The sequence below is a fragment of the Mobula hypostoma genome, chromosome 9 (assembly GCF_963921235.1).
Source record: "Mobula hypostoma chromosome 9, sMobHyp1.1, whole genome shotgun sequence".
Classification (NCBI taxonomy): domain Eukaryota; kingdom Metazoa; phylum Chordata; class Chondrichthyes; order Myliobatiformes; family Myliobatidae; genus Mobula; species Mobula hypostoma.
This window is the reverse complement of record NC_086105.1, coordinates 38,919,382-38,939,504: the sequence shown is the minus strand read 5'-3', so window position 1 is coordinate 38,939,504 and position 20,123 is coordinate 38,919,382. Positions and strand designations below refer to the sequence as shown.

Genomic DNA, 20,123 nt, shown 5'->3' with positions numbered 1-20,123 from the left:
TGGCAAAGATGTCTTTCCTCAGATTAGGGGACCAAAACTGCACACAATACTCCAGGTGTGGTCTCACCAAGGCCTTGTACAACTGCAGTAGTACGTCCCTGCTCCTGTACTCGAATCCTCTCGCTATAAATGCCAGCATACCATTCGCCTTTTTCACCGCCTGCTGTACCTGCATGCCCACTTTCAATGACTGGTGTATAATGACACCCAGGTCTCGTTGCACCTCCCCTTTTCCTAATCGGCCACCATTCAGATAATAATCTGTTTTCCTATTTTTGCCGCCAAATAATCTGTTTTCCTATTTTTGCCACCAAATAATTTCAACAAAGCTTTGTATCTGTGCCTGGGTTTGTGATGAAATTCAAATAATTTTGGAGCAAGAAACAAAAATTGGAGGCATTCATAGAATAAAATCACAAATGTGTTAACTGAACACAGACTAAATTATTCAATGCAGATGAGATTAATATTCAATAAGAAACACCCTTCCAAATGTAGAAACTTCTTTGCTTGAGGCACAGAGTATCAGAGCTTTATGAGTATAATCTTTTAAAGTTCAAAGTAAAATTTATTATCAGGGTACATAGATCCCTGAGATTCTTTTTCTATGGGCATACTTAGCACGTTTATAGAACAGAAACTGTAAACTGTTAACAGACTGTGCAAATACAGATATAAATAAGTAGCAATAAATAATGAGCATGAAATAACAATATAACGGAGTACTTAAATGAGTGTAGCTATGCCCTTTTGTTCAAGAGTCTGATGGTTTTGGGGTAGTAACTGTTCTTGAACCTGGCATTGAGAGTCCTGAGCAACCTGTACCTTCCAACTGATGGCAACAGTGAAAAAAAGAGTATAGTCTAGGTGGTGAAGATCTTTGATGATGGATGCTGCTTCCCTATGGCAATGTTTCACGTAGATATGCTCAATGGTTGGAAGGGTTTTCCCCATAACATACTGGACTGAATCCATTACCTTTTGTAGGTTTTTTCCACTCAAAGTCATTAGTGTTCCCATAACAGGCCATAATGCAGCCAGTCAGCACCCTTTCCACCGCACATCTATGGAAGTTTGCCAAGGTTTTCGATAACGTGCTGAACCTCCGCAGAGTCCTGAGGAAGTAGAGGCGCTGTCATGCTTTCTTTGCAATAATATTTATATGATGGGTCCAGGACATATCCACTGAGATAGTGACACCCAGGAATTTACTTGATGCATCCACAGAAAACTTGGTTTGTTTTTTGCTATTTGACTACCTTCACAATTCAAAGTAATGAAGTACTGTAAAGAGTGGCTAATAACTCTTGAATGGCATGTTAAAGATAAAGACTCAGAGCACAAACATAAATCCTACAACAGTTAACATCACTCTGACTGTTACCCTCACCACGGTCATGAGGATGTCTACAGGTGTTGGAAATCCAAGCAACACACACAAAATGCTGGGGCAACTCAGCAGGCCGGGCAGCATCTATGGAAAAGAGTACAGTTGATGTTTTGGGTCCAGATCAAAGGTCTTGACCCAAAACATTGATTGCTTACTCTTTTCCATAGTTGCTGGCTGGACTGCTGAGTTTCTCCAGCATTTATTGTGTGTTCTCACCACAGTATTCATTGTGCTTGCCAGACCCTTAACACTTACTCCTACTGTAGCACAATATAGCTCAGTAATGGTAGGTCAGCCAAAGCAAATCATCTTACATGCATCATATCTGTGAGGATAATTGGAACTGTCTCCAAGACTTGCATATTTTAATATCTTGTGAGCTCTTCTGTCATCTCTCAACTGTACCTCCAACTTTATGTTTTCGTTTTCCTGTGTTGCTGTTTTATCCATGTAATTGACAGCATAAAACTTAAACAAGTTTCCTACCCCTAATGGAAAATGGTGCTGGAATCAATGGTACAAAATTGCAGCAATACACCCCAGAAATATACCCCACAATAATCAAACGGACAAAAATAGGCACGATTCTCATACAAAATAACTTGCAAGTATCAAGGCAACATATAAAACAAAACCACTGAATTTCCTTAATACGTAATGACTTTTGTCACCCTAGGCACCATGTTTAACTGGAACTGACAAAACTGGTACACTCAGACACCAATTCTGCCAGGAATCCTGATTCACGTTCAGGTCTCTTACTGACTTACAGTAATTCACTTGTGCTAGCATTTATTTGTTTTCAGGAAAATGTAATGAGCACTGAAATAGTTTGAATGAAAATCAACCATGATCATAGTGCACTAACCTTCACTCCATCTCCCCCACTTGAACTCCTACCAAAACCTAAACTCTCCTTTCTCAACCTCCCTATAGCCTTTGACTTGGTAAACTACACAAATCTCCACCAAATACTTAGTGTTCTCCAGTTCATTGCAACTTGCTTGATTCTACTTTTACCAATCTGCTCGGAGACAGTGCATCTTCAGTAATGTATGTTCTTCTTGATCCTGTTGAATTTCCTAAGGAAATACCTCTAACCATTTTTTCTATCGCACTTACTTCCAGAGGGGCAAATCTAGGGCACTTGCAAGAATTATTTGGCACACTGCAATTCTTTCATTCTTTAAACCCCTTAAAAAGATACATAGTGATTATCTTCTCTGCAAAATGAAGCATCAAGTTATTTTTTACAACCCAAGAGCAATGAAAATGTTTTCACAGGAAACATCTCATCCTGGCTTGGTATCAGCTGGACAATTTCAAGAAGACTTGATATTGGATGATATGTTTTGAAATCCTCACAGACCTAATGTATACATCAGAATTTGGATAGTAAATGGTTGGACCAGTTTGCATTGGTTTGGTTCTGGTTAAATTTTTTCTTCTTTCATTTGAAGTTCATTGGAAATTGGAAAAACATTGGAAATTCAGTAATAATAACAGTAAATATTGTAACAACATACATCAAAGTTGCTGGTGAACGCAGCAGGCCAAGCAGCATCTATAGGAAGAGGCGCAGTCGACGTTTCAGGGTACTGTATGTAGTTTAACATCTCCGTGAATACTCATGTGAGTTATTGTTTTCAATAATGATGAACTTTGTCATCATCATCACGTCATCATCATGGGTTGTCACACCAGAGAGCCAGCCACTCTAGTGTTGTTTGGTTGATGTCGAGCAGGTCAGTGTCAGCTAAATCAGGTGAGAGTGGGCAGTTGCTCAGAATGTGTTCAATGTTCTGCATCTTTTCGCCACACTCACAGGATTCGCTGGTCTTTAAACCCCACTTCACCAAATTATCTCCCGTCCTACAAACTCCCGCTCTCGCTCTGTTGAGAGTGCACCACTTCCGTCTGTCAAGCAGTGCCCTGTCTGGCAACATTTCTGTGGGGTCTTGCACTGTATTGTTTGGTGGCGTTCTGGCTTCTGTTTGTTGTCAAAGGTCAATCCTATATGTTTGGGGGGGATGTTCCATGCGGTAGTTCCTCCACCGTAGCAAAGCTTTTCCTCGATTTTAGGCGGTTGGAACTGGCACATGATGATGTAGTGGGTGCCGTGGATCCAAGTTCTGTTTACCTTTTTCAATTTTTGTTGTAGTGTGTCTTCGGATCTCCGGGGGAACAATCCCTGCAGGTCTGTAAGTGATGTTGGTGGGTGTGGGGCGCAGTGTGCCCGTGATTATTCAGCAGGCTTCATTAAGCAACGGGTCTATTTTCTTTGCATGGGCTGATCTGCCCCACACAGGTGCACAGTATTCTGTAGCTGCATAGCAGAGTGCTAGGGCAGTTGATCTAAATGTGTGAGCATTAGCTCCCTATTTCGTGCCTGCTGATTTTTTCAAGAGAGTGTTTTTGGACTTAGGTGGTCCTATCCAGTGTCACACCCAGGTAAATTGGAGTCGGATGGTGTGCGAGCTCCTTCCCACACCAGAAGATCTTGAATTTCTGAGCTGCTTCTCGATCCCTCAGGTGGAAATGTACACATTTGAGTTTTTGCTGGATTTAGGTTCAGATACCATTTTTCATAATACGGCTTCATTGCTTCAAGGACTGCTGTTAAGTCGTACTTCAACTTCTTGGAAGGAGTTAGCTTGTGTTGCTATGCTTAGGTCGTCTGCATAGATAAACCTGTGTGTTAGGAAAGGTTGGTTGGTCGTTTGTGTAACATTAAATAGTAGAGGTGCCAGGAATGATCCCTGTGGTAGGCTGTTCTTTTGTGGACGCCACCTACTCTTAATTCCATTCATTTCTACATAAAATCTACGATTTTCTAGGAGGCTTCTTATTATTTTGACTGTGGTTTCGTTCTTTAACATTTTAGATAATTTCAGTAGAAGGCCTCTGTGATTCACAGTGTCGTATGCTGCTGTTAAGTCAATGAATACTGCCCCTATAATTTATCACATTTCAAAGCCATCCTCAATATACTGGTTTAAGTTCAGGACTTGACCGCAGCAAGTGCGGCCTGGCCTGAACCCGGCTTGGTCTGGTGTTAGAAGATCTTTGAGTAAGGGGGATATTCTTTTCAGTATGAGTCTCTCATAGAGTTTATAGAGGGTGCAGAGCAAGGAAATCAGTCTGTAATTTGTAGGAATGTTGGGGTCTTTATTGGGTTTTAGGAGAGCAACAACTTTGGCTCTTCTCCATTTTTTAGGTATTCTTAATGATCTTAGGCAACAGTTAAAAAGGGACAGAAGCCAGTGGAGTGCTTTAGGTCCAAGGTGTTTAAGGAATTCATTAAGAATCCCATCTATGCCAGTAACTTTGCTGGATTTTAGCTCTGATACTTCATCCTTTAATTCTTCTAGGGTGAGAGGTGGGAAGCTGTTATTCCCCTTTGAGAAAGTTGACTTCATCTTCTGATGTTGCTTTTTCTTTTGCTTCCGTTCCTTGTTATTTGGTCGACCATTTAGTATTAGTTGGTGGTCAACCTGATTTGGTGTTATGGCAGCAATTCTCTGAGGTGATCTATTGTCTGAGTTGAGTTTCCGAACAGTTGCCCATGCCTTCTTACTGCTCTTGGTCACGTCTGTGTTTTCTATCAGTTCCTGCCAACGCTGTTATCTCTCTTGGCTCAGTAGGGACAGAACTGACTCTCCCATTTCAATTGTGTCTTGACCAAACGGGTCTTCGTCATACAAGTTGACATACTCATCATAACTTTGCTTGATATCACTAGTCAATCCCTGAATATATTTGGTTCTGCAGCCTCTAGATATGTTCTGCTGCACAACTTTCCAGATTAGATGGACAAATTTATCATAATGATCAGGTTCTGGTGGTATGGCATCAATAAGTTGATCAAGAGATTCTGCGAAAGATGTCCAATTCGCTTTTCTCAGGTTAAATCTTGGTAGGTACTTTGACGGTACGGGTCTCAGAACTGGAAGGGATTCTACCTAGACTGGACGGTGTTGGGATTTGAGTATATGTTGGAGGACTGTTCGTGTGAAGAGGATGGAGCTTGCCGAGGTAGCAAAGGCAAGGTCTGGATTGTATCCTTTTCTCCATCTGGCACTTGTGAAGGTAGGGGTGTCCTTTGACTCATATAGTTGTATCATGGGCTCTAAACAACAGCTCAAGGCTGTTGTTTAGAGCCCATGGTACAACTTCTTCTCCATTTGCATCGTCATCTTCATATCCCCAGTTGGTGCTATGGCTATTAAAGTCACCAATAATGAGGTACATTTTGTCCCAGAGATCTAGGTTAGGTGGCCACATGAATGGTTCATTAGGGGGTTTGTAGACCAACATGATATTTATGTGTTTTGTTTCAACTTTCAGAAGTTCCACTGAGCCAGCTTGGATGTTTTCTGTGCTCATTACTATAGATTTATCTTTAACAAAGATTGCACTTCCATAAGTTTGGCTAGGGGTGTCAATAGCCAAGTGCATTCCTGGCACATAGGGTTGGTTGTTCAGCCTATGAGTTTCTTGTATGCACCAGATGTCCGGTTTTAAGTTTGCCAGGATTTCTGCTTTACTGTGGCTGAAGCCTTCAATGTTGTGGCTAACGATTTTCATAATTTCCAGTGGGCCGAGGGTTTATCCTTTTACCACCCACTGGATCACTTGGTCTGGCGTGTAATGTCAGGATTGGTCTCCTTTCGGATTAACAGGGTCACAGCGTGAACATTCCTGACTCGACCTCAAACTTGGTCAAATCTAATAATAGGAGTAGATTTACTGATGAAAATAGTGCTACATATATTGCTCTCAAAACAACCAACTACAAGCTGGATAAAACATTTGTCATCGTTAGTGCAGCAACAAAAGTCTTACTGAGAGTAATGTGTGTTTATTTTCCTTTTCTTGATCTTTTATAAATATGCACCAAATCTTATAATTCCACATTCATATTTCTTATGTTATACTGTATATAAAATACAATAACAATACTATTTAGAAATACAAACAACAGGAATTCTGCAGATGCTGGAAATTCAAGCAACATACATCAAAGTTGCTGGTGAACGCAGCAGGCCAGGCAGCATCTATAGGAAGAGGCGCAGTCGACGTTTCAGGCCGAGACCCTTCGTCAGGACTAACTGAAGGAAGAGTGAGTAAGGGATTTGAAAGCTGGAGGGGGAGGGGGAGATGCAAAATGATAGGAGAAGACAGGAGGGGGAGGGATGGAGCCGAGAGCTGGACAGGTGATAGGCAGAAGGGGATACGAGAGGATCATGGGACAGGAGGTCCGGGAAGAAAGGGGGGCGGTGACCCAGAGGATGGGCAAGAGGTATATTCAGAGGGACAGAGGGAGAAAAAGGAGAGTGAGAGAAAGAATGTGTGCATAAAAAAGAGTAACAGATGGGGTACGAGGGGGAGGTGGGGCCTAGCGGAAGTTAGAGAAGTCAATGTTCATGCCATCAGGTTGGAGGCTACCCATACGGAATATAAGGTGTTGTTCCTCCAACCTGAGTGTGGCTTCATCTTTACAGTAGAGGAGGCCGTGGATAGACATGTCAGAATGGGAATGGGATGTGAAATTAAAATGTGTGGCCACTGGGAGATCCTGCTTTCTCTGGCGGACAGAGCGTAGATGTTCAGCAAAGCGGTCTCCCAGTCTGCGTCGGGTCTCACCAATATATAAAAGGCCACATCGGGAGCACCGGACGCAGTATATCACCCCAGTCGACTCACAGGTGAAGTGATGCCTCACCTGGAAGGACTGTTTGGGGCCCTGAATGGTGGTAAGGGAGGAAGTGTAAGGGCATGTGTAGCACTTGTTCCGCTTACACGGATAAGTGCCAGGAGGGAGATCAGTGGGGAGGGATGGGGGGGACGAATGGACAAGGGAGTTGTGTAGGGAGCGATCCCTGCGGAATGCAGAGAGAGGGGGGGAGGGAAAGATATGCTTAGTGGTGGGATCCCGTTGGAGGTGGCGGAAGTTACGGAGAATAATATGTTGGACCCGGAGGCTGGTGGGGTGGTAGGTAAGGACCAGGGGAACCCTATTCCTAGTGGGGTGGTGGGAGGATGGAGTGAGAGCAGATGTACGTGAAATGGGGGAGATGCGTTTAAGAGCAGAGTTGATAGTGGAGGAAGGGAAGCCCCTTTCTTTAAAAAATGAAGACATCTCCCTCGTCCTAGAATGAAAAGCCTCATCCTGAGAGCAGATGCGGCGGAGACGGAGGAATTGCGAGAAGGGGATGGCGTTTTTGCAAGAGACAGGGTGAGAAGAGGAATAGTCCAGATAGCTGTGAGAGTCAGTAGGCTTATAGTAGACATCAGTGGATAAGCTATCTCCAGAGACAGAGACAGAAAGATCTAGAAAGGGGAGGGAGGTGTCGGAAATGGACCAGGTAAACTTGAGGGCAGGGTGAAAGTTGGAGGCAAAGTTAATAAAGTCAACGAGTTCTGCATGCGTGCAGGAAGCAGCGCCAATGCAGTCGTCGATGTAGCGAAGGAAAAGTGGGGGACAGATACCAGAATAGGCACGGAACATAGATTGTTCCACAAACCCAACAAAAAGGCAGGCATAGCTAGGACCCATACGGGTGCCCATAGCTACACCTTTAGTTTGGAGGAAATGGGAGGAGCAAAAGGAGAAATTATTAAGAGTAAGGACTAATTCTGCTAGACGGAGCAGAGTGGTGGTAGAGGGGAACTGATTAGGTCTGGAATCCAAAAAGAAGCGTAGAGCTTTGAGACCTTCCTGATGGGGGATGGAAGTATATAGGGTCTGGACATCCAAGGTGAAAATAAAGCGGTGGGGGCCAGGGAACTTAAAATCATCGAAAAGTTTAAGAGCGTGAGAAGTGTCACGAACATAGGTCGGAAGGGATTGAACAAGGGGTGATAAAACAGTGTCGAGGTATGCAGAAACGAGTTCGGTGGGGCAGGAGCAAGCTGAGACAATAGGTCGGCCAGGACAGGCAGGTTTGTGGATCTTGGGTAGGAGGTAGAAACGGGAAGTGCGGGGTGTGGGAACTATAAGGTTGGTAGCAGTGGATGGGAGATCCCCTGAGCGGATAAAGTCGTTGATAGTGTGGGAGACAATGGCCTGGTGCTCCTTAGTGGGGTCACGATCGAGGGGTAAATAAGAGGAGGTATCCGCGAGTTGTCGCTGTGCCTCGGCAAGGTAGAGGTCAGTACGCCAGACTACAACAGCACTGATTAAACCCGCTGATAAAGGGGGTGCTGTTGTAGTCTGGCGTACTGACCTCTACCTTGCCGAGGCACAGCGACAACTCGCGGATACCTCCTCTTATTTACCCCTCGATCGTGACCCCACTAAGGAGCACCAGGCCATTGTCTCCCACACTATCAATGACTTTATCCGCTCAGGGGATCTCCCATCCACTGCTACCAACCTTATAGTTCCCACACCCCGCACTTCCCGTTTCTACCTCCTACCCAAGATCCACAAACCTGCCTGTCCTGGCCGACCTATTGTCTCAGCTTGCTCCTGCCCCACCGAACTCGTTTCTGCATACCTCGACACTGTTTTATCACTCCTTGTTCAATCCCTTCCGACCTATGTTCGTGACACTTCTCACGCTCTTAAACTTTTCGATGATTTTAAGTTCCCTGGCCCCCACCGCTTTATTTTCACCTTGGATGTCCAGTCCCTATATACTTCCATCCCCCATCAGGAAGGTCTCAAAGCTCTACGCTTCTTTTTGGATTCCAGACCTAATCAGTTCCCCTCTACCACCACTCTGCTCCGTCTAGCAGAATTAGTCCTTACTCTTAATAATTTCTCCTTTTGCTCCTCCCATTTCCTCCAAACTAAAGGTGTAGCTATGGGCACCCGTATGGGTCCTAGCTATGCCTGCCTTTTTGTTGGGTTTGTGGAACAATCTATGTTCCGTGCCTGTTCTGGTATCTGTCCCCCACTTTTCCTTCGCTACATCGACGACTGCATTGGCGCTGCTTCCTGCACGCATGCAGAACTCGTTGACTTTATTAACTTTGCCTCCAACTTTCACCCTGCCCTCAAGTTTACCTGGTCCATTTCCGACACCTCCCTCCCCTTTCTAGATCTTTCTGTCTCTGTCTCTGGAGACAGCTTATCCACTGATATCTACTATAAGCCTACTGACTCTCACAGCTATCTGGACTATTCCTCTTCTCACCCTGTCTCTTGCAAAAACGCCATCCCCTTCTCGCAATTCCTCCGTCTCCGCCGCATCTGCTCTCAGGATGAGGCTTTTCATTCTAGGACGAGGGAGATGTCTTCATTTTTTAAAGAAAGGGGCTTCCCTTCCTCCACTATCAACTCTGCTCTTAAACGCATCTCCCCCATTTCACGTACATCTGCTCTCACTCCATCCTCCCACCACCCCACTAGGAATAGGGTTCCCCTGGTCCTTACCTACCACCCCACCAGCCTCCGGGTCCAACATATTATTCTCCGTAACTTCCGCCACCTCCAACGGGATCCCACCACTAAGCATATCTTTCCCTCCCCCCTCTCTCTGCATTCCGCAGGGATCGCTCCCTACACAACTCCCTTGTCCATTCGTCCCCCCCATCCCTCCCCACTGATCTCCCTCCTGGCACTTATCCGTGTAAGCGGAACAAGTGCTACACATGCCCTTACACTTCCTCCCTTACCACCATTCAGGGCCCCAAACAGTCCTTCCAGGTGAGGCATCACTTCACCTGTAGTTCGACTGGGGTGATATACTGCGTCCGGTGCTCCCGATGTGGCCTTTTATATATTGGTGAGACCCGACGCAGACTGGGAGACCGCTTTGCTGAACATCTACGCTCTGTCCGCCAGAGAAAGCAGGATCTCCCAGTGGCCACACATTTTAATTCCACATCCCATTCCCATTCTGACATGTCTATCCACGGCCTCCTCTACTGTAAAGATGAAGCCACACTCAGGTTGGAGGAACAACACCTTATATTCCGTATGGGTAGCCTCCAACCTGATGGCATGAACATTGACTTCTCTAACTTCCGCTAGGCCCCACCTCCCCCTCGTACCCCATCTGTTACTCTTTTTTATGCACACATTCTTTCTCTCACTCTCCTTTTTCTCCCTCTGTCCCTCTGAATATACCTCTTGCCCATCCTCTGGGTCACCGCCCCCCTTTCTTCCCGGACCTCCTGTCCCATGATCCTCTCGTATCCCCTTCTGCCTATCACCTGTCCAGCTCTCGGCTCCATCCCTCCCCCTCCTGTCTTCTCCTATCATTTTGCATCTCCCCCTCCCCCTCCAGCTTTCAAATCCCTTACTCACTCTTCCTTCAGTTAGTCCTGACGAAGGGTCTCGGCCTGAAACGTCGACTGCGCCTCTTCCTATAGATGCTGCCTGGCCTGCTGCGTTCACCAGCAACTTTGATGTATGTTACTATTTAGAAATAGTTGTCTTTTAAAAAGATTAATATTAATAATTTCTTAATAGTTATTCTAAAATGCTTACTTTATTTCAATCTGTCTCTGTTATGCTTTATCAATGATCATCATTGCTCAAAATTTCAAAATTAGTATGGCACATTAGAGATTTTTTTTTTAGAAGATTATCACCAATTTGGACACTTGCTCTCAAAAAGGTTTACCACCCACCCTTGCCCTACACATTTACATTTTGCAAAGACACAGAATGAGTTTCAATTATTGAAATTCATTCTGACAATTATTAATGACAATACAGATCTTTTTTCCTCCATTAGCCCTTTCCCCACACTTACTTTCTTGTGTTATAGACCTTTGCAGCATACAAGATATTAATACTTTGTATTTTTGAACCACATAAGCCAAAGGAACCTCAGTATGGAATTAATCTATAAACCACTGGAGAACTGTCGAGCACAAATCTTAGAAATCAGAAAGCTTAATGTCCCGTCATCCATATTATGAAAAGTAGTAGCAATAAATCCAATCTTTAGAACATCACTGAGGAACATTGCTTACTAAGTACATATCCTTTATCACCATCTTCCAATTTCATTTTTTTCTTTTATAACAAATACAAAATTTAAATTTTAACAAATATTACTTAAAATCTCCAATGTACCAAAAAGTACAATATTAATTTTTAAAAATCACTTACTTCTCTAAGTGCTGATCAGAAATACTAAGACAGTGGGTTTCCAGGATCTTTCGCAATTTAGCAAGGCTAATTGTACCAGTTCTTTCCGGATCATTCATCATAAAAGACTTCTGAATTTCATCCCAATTGTGTCTAATTTTGTCACACAGAATATCTTCTACCTGGTTGGAATGCCAAGCAAGGGTAAATGGAAAAGCAAGAAATTAAGTAGTATCAAAAACGTCAAACTTTGTTTATGCACAGATCTTTTCATTTAAGCTGCTGCTGAATGGGTGAATCCTTCTATACCAACAAAATTAAATCACATAGTAACGTCGAGTTTTAAAGCTTGTTGTGGGCTTCACATACTTTGTAAGTGCTGGCTATTAGCAGTTTAATTCTTCTGGTTTAAAATACTAAAGCACTTCACAATCACCCTGCAGACCATCAAAGTGTCCAAATAAACTAACTGCACTGAAGCACCCCAGAAGCCGCTCGAGTCTAACCAAAGACTTAATTTAATTGGCCCCTTTAAAATTTTGTTCCTACAGCCTCCTTTTTCAATTGAACACCAGATGGCACAGACAGGAAGAAGCAAACCTATGCTTTTCAAGACCAAATTCACAAAGACAAGATCTTTATAAATGGTGTAATAAAATCTATTGAAGAGATAGAGGTGTTTCATCCTGATTGATCCCTCCATATGCCTTCCAGCAGGAATCGGAGCAGTGTAGTAGTCAGAATTGAGGATCCTGATGAACAATTCCATGAAACCACAGTTCTCAAATTAGCTTTTGTGCACACTTCTGGACATCAAATGTGAGGGTTTCTTCCCTATATTGTTCAATAACACAAACATCCTGGCTTTAACTGTCTCTGCCTCACAAAAATCTTTGTAAACATATATACTTATACATCATCCCCATCTATTCAACACCTACCCAATTATACAAATTTAATCTGCTCTTCTGAGGTGTTTCAGATACCGAAAGGAAGTAGTTGCATCCTGTAAGTACATACATTGTTCCAGTAAAGCAATCTTAACATGATATACAATTTTCATTTGCTAATCATTGGCCAATTAGTGGATCTGTGCAAATTCAGTTAAAACAAAGTTTGTGACCAATTACAATCAGGCAGACCTCATCCCAAACATTTTGAAGGTACAGTATGTGTGAACCTCTGTTCCAGCCCCAATACCCACCACCTTTAAGAATGGGACCATAGTTTATCAAATAATAATGCTTGCAACATGGACCAATTTCTCTGCCACTGGACACATAAAGATGCCTAAATTATGTAATGAACTTGATGATAAGATTCAAACATACAGGTACGCCGCATTCACATTTCCACAAGAGGCTACAGAGGAAGTTTGTATCAAATTCTACTTTCTGAATGAAAATCAAACAATACTATGTCACAAACAATAATAACACAACATCCCAACATTCCTTCCTTCTCACTGAAAGCCATAATTCTAGCACCTAGTCCACATTATTATGTGCTGCGCTGTAGAAGCTGGCTGGGAGAGTTCAAGTTAATGGTTTGATTCACCCTGTACTTCTGACTCATCCTATACTTTTGTGAAAATAACAGATCTCAGCTCACAGTAAAATTACTTGATAAAAGCATGTAATTTTACTTTAACAGACTTTCTGACAGTGCATGGTTTTCGACCAAACAATAAGTCTATTAGTCACTTTCACATAGTTGCCTGTTGCTTCCATTTCTCAAAGATTAATGTTGGCAACTCCCTTGCAAACACATTTCTTCCCTTCTCCGGCCAAATATTTTTGATATTAACAGAAAACTCACTACACTTTCAGAATACAGATTCACGGACTCTACTTGAACTAGGATTTTCTTTTTAAATAATAATCCTGTTAGATCCTGTGTTCTATCAGGATTAACACAATTTGTTAAAACAGGCATTCCTACATTCAGAATTGCCAAAGCACACACAGTTCACTAAAGTTCACAAATGCAACTTGCGAAAACAAATTTGCGTCAAATATTTCACAGAAGTAAACAGACATACTTACAGTTCCCCATACTGCTGCTGCAGGAGTATGCTTCTTGACAATTTTAGTTCCATTCAAAGAACTTTGGTTCTTCTGGTAAGGAAAATAAGGGGAAAAAACTTATGGATCTTAAGTAATAATTACTAAAGTATCAGCATTTTGAGGCATATTACAAAAGAAGGAAAATGGAAGATGGTGATAAAATGATGTATTCAAATTGGTAAGCTGAGTTCCCCAGTGAGGTTCTGGCACCTTAGTTTTTCTTTTTTTTAAAAATGTGGACAGTGAGATAGCAAGTCACCTGTCCAAGATTTCAGACTCCAAATAGCAGGAATAATTCACGGTGCAAAAGAAATTCCCACCTGTAGAACAGGTTCAGTAACATGAAAAACAACAAAGTGCAGAGGAGCAAAGATATCAAGGAATCCAAGTACACAACACTTAAATTCTGAAATTACTTGGCACAAGTTTACAATTTCACTTTAACAAGAGTCTATGACAATGTGTGCTTTTTCTACCAAAGCAGAAACCTATTAAGCACTTTAGCAGAAAGGTATATGAAAAATAATTTTTTTCCTGTGTTGATTATAAAGACAAGGATGTTATGCTTTAACTGCAGCAAATCTTGGTGAGACCATTTGAAGTACTGTGTCATTTCTGGGTGTTCCACCACTAAACAAATATATTGGTTTTGGAAAGGACACAACAGGAATATCAAACTCCAATGTAAAGTTCCAATGTTTACATTCCCTTGTGTACAAAAGAGCGCAGATGGAGAGAGGTGGAGTATCTGCAATATTTATGAGAACACCAGTAATTTTCTCTGTACTATTCTAATGGTATAACATAATAGATTGGTTATAAAGAAATGTTAAAGGTCAAACTAGCAATAAACATACTACAAATTGAACTGGAGCAAGCCTTTGGAGTGTAGAATCCATATTTCCTTCAGATCTCTTCATACAGATCTTTACCAGACATATATTTAATTCAACAAAACTGATAACTGTTGACCAGTAGATGTGAATCAAGTTGAATGGGAGGATATCCTCCAGATATTCAGGCATTTTCTAACAAATGATTTCCCCTTTGAAATAGTAACTCCTTTTCCCTTCCCACAAATTCTGCTGAACTACCTTGTGTTCCCAAAGTTTTCTGCTTTTATTTCAGGCATTTTGTTACATTGCTAACTAGAAGACTTTGCAAATTAACTTCCAAGATCTATAACTACTATTTTCATGAGAGGTTGCTGTAGAATTTGTTAAATTTAACCAGAACTTTAATGTTTCTTACCTATGTTTACACTTACTGTGAAAGAAGAGAGTTTACATTTTTAGGTATTGTGTTATTAAGTCATACAAAGTGGTGATGCATTCATCAATGTTCCATACATTTTTTTAGCTTTGTAAATATTATATATTGATGAAAAATCAATTACCTTGGTAGTCATTCATAAATGTTGATTTGATTTCTAATTGGTTCAAAATATTAGATGAGAATAAAAACATGTTCTCCAACAAAAAAGTGGATTGACAAATGAAAAGGAAGTGTTTCATCCAGAAGGTAGCAAAACTTTGGAATGCTTTATCCCAGAGGGTTTTATAAGTTCAACTACCCAGTATATTCAAGAATTTCATTTTGTTTCCTTTACTTTTTGCCATCTGAACAGTTTTTGTTTTCCTTTTCATTACTGAAAAGGTGTTAATCAAAATTTACTTCTGCAGCCACACTCCTTTGTGTAACAAATGTCTCCAAATCAGCTTCTTCTCACCTTTCACCCAGAATAATCTCATTTTAGTAGATGAGAATGTAGGGTTCAGGTTACAATTAGATCAAGCATGGTTTTGCTGGTGTTACAGCAGGCTCAAGGGGCCTATATGGTCTACCCCTGCTACTAATTAGTATGTAGGTATAAATTGTTAACACTGTTTCTCTATCTCCAAAGTTGCTGCAGAGTATTTCAAGCATTTTGTTTTTTATCACTGAAAGTAAAGACAAATCCAGATGGTTAGGAACATCCAAATCATATGGTAGCAACAGTACAGGAAGGATGAGGAAGCACTGGCGAGGGTGCAGAAAAGATTCACCAAGAGTTACCTGGATTGGAGTGTATAGCCATAAAGAGAGGTTGAACAAACTTGGATTGGCATTTCTGGAGCAAAACAGCCTTAAGAGAATGCTAGAAATATATAAAACTTTAAAAACATAGAGTAGATAAGAGTTTTTTTTACCAGAGTGAAAATGTTGAATACTACAGAGCATAAGGTAAGAAGATGGAAATTTAAAGGGGATATGCAAGACAACATGTTTTTAAAACACAGAGAGAGTGGTAATGCACTGGCAGGGAGGTGGTGGAGAATGATAAGATTGAGGCAATCAGACAGACATGAGAGAGCAAAGGACATGGACCATTTGCAGGCAGATGGGATTAATTTAATTTGGCATTCTGGCCACTCTTGCAAGAATGAGCCTATTCTTGTGCTGTACAGTTCTGTGCTCTTTCTACGTTCCCTCAAACTTCTCTGTTCTCTATTAGAAGTGCATTACACAATTCCCTCAGAAATACTTATATTATGACCCAGGATTACTGGAAAGAGATTAAAATTTTCAGTCTAAAAGGGAAGAGTGCTGACATACATATTATTAGAACTGTCTGCTTTAACAATTAAAAGGTTTTTTTTTATAAAACTGTGGCCTATCGTCTGAATTACTCAACTTTGTTATTTTCAACATTACCCCAAACCATCAAATACAAAGCAGAAGCTTTGCTGATTCTCTCGTATTGTGATCTGGTGTACGGTGTACCACCATGTGAGCCTGCGAGCAATTTTAACTGTCGTGCAGTGGGAAACATTTCTGCAAATAAGTGTTGACAAACCTTTGAGGCATTATAACTACTCTATTATAATCTTCACAGGACATTGAATTATCTCTAAATTTTATATATATGCACAGTGTTACAGCATGTTTCACAAGATACAAAACAATTTAAATTTACTTTACAGCACTCACTGTTTTCTGACTATCTCCAAAGATTGACATATCATCAACTATTTGGTTTCAAAACAAAAAAAAGTGATGTTTGACATACTTTTCCTTCAATAAGTTCCATAAGTTGGTTATAATGAAAATAGCCACTGTGCTGTGGATCCAGCAATAACATAAATGTTTTAATCTCCTCATCAGTTAGCCGAAAAGGGAAATGCTGTAGAATTTGACGCAGTTCTTGTCTAGCTATTATGTCTTTGCATTTCTGAGAAAAAAATGAAACTGTTTTACTATAAAAGCATTATAGAAACATAGAAAACCTACAGCCCAATACAGTGCCGAACATGTCCTTACCTGAGAAATTACCTAGGGTTACCCATAGTCATTATACAAAGAATCATTAAAAATAACATTGCCAGTATCTAAAGTCCAATTACTTGTACTTATACATTAAAATGTATTTCTGAAAAAGTTCAGCTAAGCTATTTGAGGGTATGTTTATAACTCTGTAAAGTTTAAATCTACATTAGCACCAGAAAGCTACAGTTATTAGGTGCAAGAAATACAAAAATTTAAAATCATGACATATACCTCCTCCTCCAAGGCAGGGTATCTCTCCTGGAAATATTTATGAAGCTTCAGGACAACATCCATAACCTTTTTGTTCCCAAACATTTCTCCAGCATGAGTCAACCTGTGACAAGATGTAAGGCTGTGTTTCAAAATAATGAAAAAGATGAAGACTGAAGCACAAATAAGAAATTTTAGACTTTATTTGAATGACTGAAATGGACTATTATGACACCAAATCTTTGAGAACCAAATTTACAATTTCAGTGATATTGCCAGTATGACATTTAATCAATATGAGTTACACACATGGTAAATTTTTATCCAACCTAGCATTCTAGTGCATTAGGTGAATATCGAACTGTAATGACAGTTTGAAAGAGTGATGCTCCTGTGGAAAACTGGTCAATATTTTCCTTAAAATACCTGAAGTCCTAAATATATGAATATCTTAATTTATAGAAGGTGCTGTTCTCTGCAAGCTAGCGTTTATTACACATAAAGTACTTGGCCATCTCAGTAGTTTTCTCAGACACCGGGGCCCTTTGTTAATTGGCTGGGTGAAAAGCGTTTATACTTGAATTGTCCATCCAAAAGCAGGTTCAAATGATATCCCTGGTGAGCTCAAACAACAGTCTTTTTGGAGTAAACTGAAAGTGTACTGTACAAGCTGCAGCAAAGTGTCTCTATAATTTCTCTACCTGCTAGCATGTATTTTTCTTGACACAATCATTATCCAAGCCCTCTTCTGACATTGTGGGAAGGTTTCAGTACTCATTCAGACTTGACAGAGATTCAGAAAGACTAAAATGATTCACTGAACCATTCATTATTCACCAAAATCCTCTCTCCGTCAGCATTTGAAATTATTCATGAAAACATCTGACAATAAATATCGACTGGCAATACAGAAGCATATTGTTTGCTGCCTTGATTTAGTTGATATCCAAAATTGAAATTCCTCAGACAAGTAAAAAAAAATGAATCACAAACTTACTCAAACTTTGCTCCAGATTTCTGTGAACCACATGCTGGAGACTTTGGAGTTTCCTGGATAACGGTCAAACTCTCATCCTGCGAAGAACTACAAAATATACATTTTATTACATATCTCCAGTATCCTAGATATTCTAATTTCTACAATTTACCTGATCTTGCTATCCTTACCCACAGCGTGTACTACTGTTTGCCTGCTGGAATTTGTGACTTCCTTTGAATCCTAGCGCCTTGGTTACTTGGAAAATCCCCATACAAAGCTTCAATGATTTAAAATGAGTGAGTGTGAACATATGAGAGATGCTTCTCCTCACAAATCCTTCACTGTACTGAAATTTTTTGGGAAATTGATACAGAAACAAATTGGAAAAAGCAATTTAAAGATGCAGAAAAATGAAAATGAAAACCAAAGGAACAGAAAGGAGAAGATAAATTATGCAGATAAGCCATGCGCGTTTTTCATGACCAACTAATATTATTTGTTTTATTATGACTCAAGAAATAAGAAAAAAAAACACACATCTAGATATGTTCATTGTGCATTCTCAAAAAAGGAGAGAATGGATCTCTAAGATGTGTGACAATATAACAAATCACAAAGAACTAAATAATATATGCTTCAGCTCAGTGGAAAAAATGTGGTCAAATCCAACCAGCAAGTCAGGATTGCAAGATATGAGATATCATTGTTAAGTTCTGTCTTATTCCAATCCCACCTCTCAAGTCATCATCAAATGCTGCTTTAACTGGAAACTGAAATCTCGTCTATAAGAATGCAAATACAAATTTGTCCAAAGTGATTACAAAGATTCAAAGAAATTAAGTGCAACCAGATATGCCTTTTAAAAGTGAAATGAATCAGGACAGATCTGCAACTTTATTGTCTCATTTCCTGTCATATATCTAAGCAAAGAAATTAAACAGAAGTACTATTATTTGAAAAACACCACACAACAGAAATAGTTATTAAACCTGCTATCCAGAAAAATAAACTTACATATGATTTGGTTGATGCTTTGATAATGCCCATTTGTCCTCCAATGGCTGTGACTCTGGACAGTTCAGTAAAAATTGTTTCCATGCTACTTTGCCATTAGTTTCAATTTTATACCTAATAAAACAAAATGCAAATACTGTATATGTGAAATAGAAGCTTATTAACCTATAGGTTATGAAAAACAAGTAAACTCAACCGCCTGAGAATTTAGCTCACGGAATTATTTCCCTGAAAGAAGTAACGAACCTTAAGTAAAACATTTAAGATAGTTAAGTTATTCAAATAATCTATGGGACACTAAGGCATATACTCCATATTTTCAGGCAAGTTGATTCACTTTCCATGACTGATAATCCATGGCTACAAATTTCAAATGGCAATCATGTTCCGTTCATTATGGAAGCAGAATTAATATGTTGGCTCCATATGGCTCCTACAGCTGCTGTGATGCAGTTAATCCTGGAGAGAGAGGGCGAGATTGCAGTGTCCATAGGCATTTTCTGATCAGTGGGCACCTAATGGTCTACAATGCTTTACAAACGGCCAAAATGAAGTGTTGATTTAGCTGCACATACAATTTGAAAAGAAGGTTTGAAGGGAAAAGTTGTTAAACTGAATTGTGACAGTGTCACATTGGCGGGGGCTTTGGGAGCAAGGGTGGACCCAAATGCAAGGCACATCTTGTGAGGTTACTTAGATTTAGTTAATTGTTCGATACCAGGAGAGCAAGGCAGGAGCAGGAGTAACGAACTGGACAGGGACTCAGGACTACAACTAGGCTGGGGTCAAGGGTCTGGGCTTGGACTCGGAATCAGCTCCCAGAACTAGAGGAGACATGAAGAGGCTAGGGTATGGACTCAGAGCCCGAGACTGGGCAAGGACCCAGTACCTGGGTCTTGCCTCAGGTTCAGACCCCAGAACCAGGCATGGAAATGACATGGGCTAGGGAGAGGAGGAACATGGAAAACAGAGCCTCGGTCTCGGGAGAGCAGGTACACGGAACCGTAGACACATACACAGAACACAGAGCCGGGACCCCTCCTTGGGTACAGGACATAGGGCCGGGACTCATGACACTCCGCGGGGCAACGGCAAGACGGCCTGACT

At 40.8% G+C, this 20,123-nt stretch overlaps 1 protein-coding gene across 1 annotated transcript in view; it reads right to left on the bottom strand.

The window, feature by feature from the left end:
• efcab6 (EF-hand calcium binding domain 6) overlaps nt 1-20,123 on the bottom strand; it is a 113,956-nt gene that overhangs the window by 59,728 nt on the left and 34,105 nt on the right. The window contains exons 10-15 of the mRNA XM_063059688.1: nt 19,017-19,130; nt 18,021-18,107; nt 17,045-17,147; nt 16,557-16,718; nt 13,487-13,558; nt 11,463-11,623 (exon numbers count right to left, since the gene is read on the bottom strand). Coding sequence (XP_062915758.1) covers nt 11,463-11,623; nt 13,487-13,558; nt 16,557-16,718; nt 17,045-17,147; nt 18,021-18,107; nt 19,017-19,130 — 699 coding nt within the window. The remainder of the gene's footprint in view (nt 1-11,462; nt 11,624-13,486; nt 13,559-16,556; nt 16,719-17,044; nt 17,148-18,020; nt 18,108-19,016; nt 19,131-20,123) is intronic.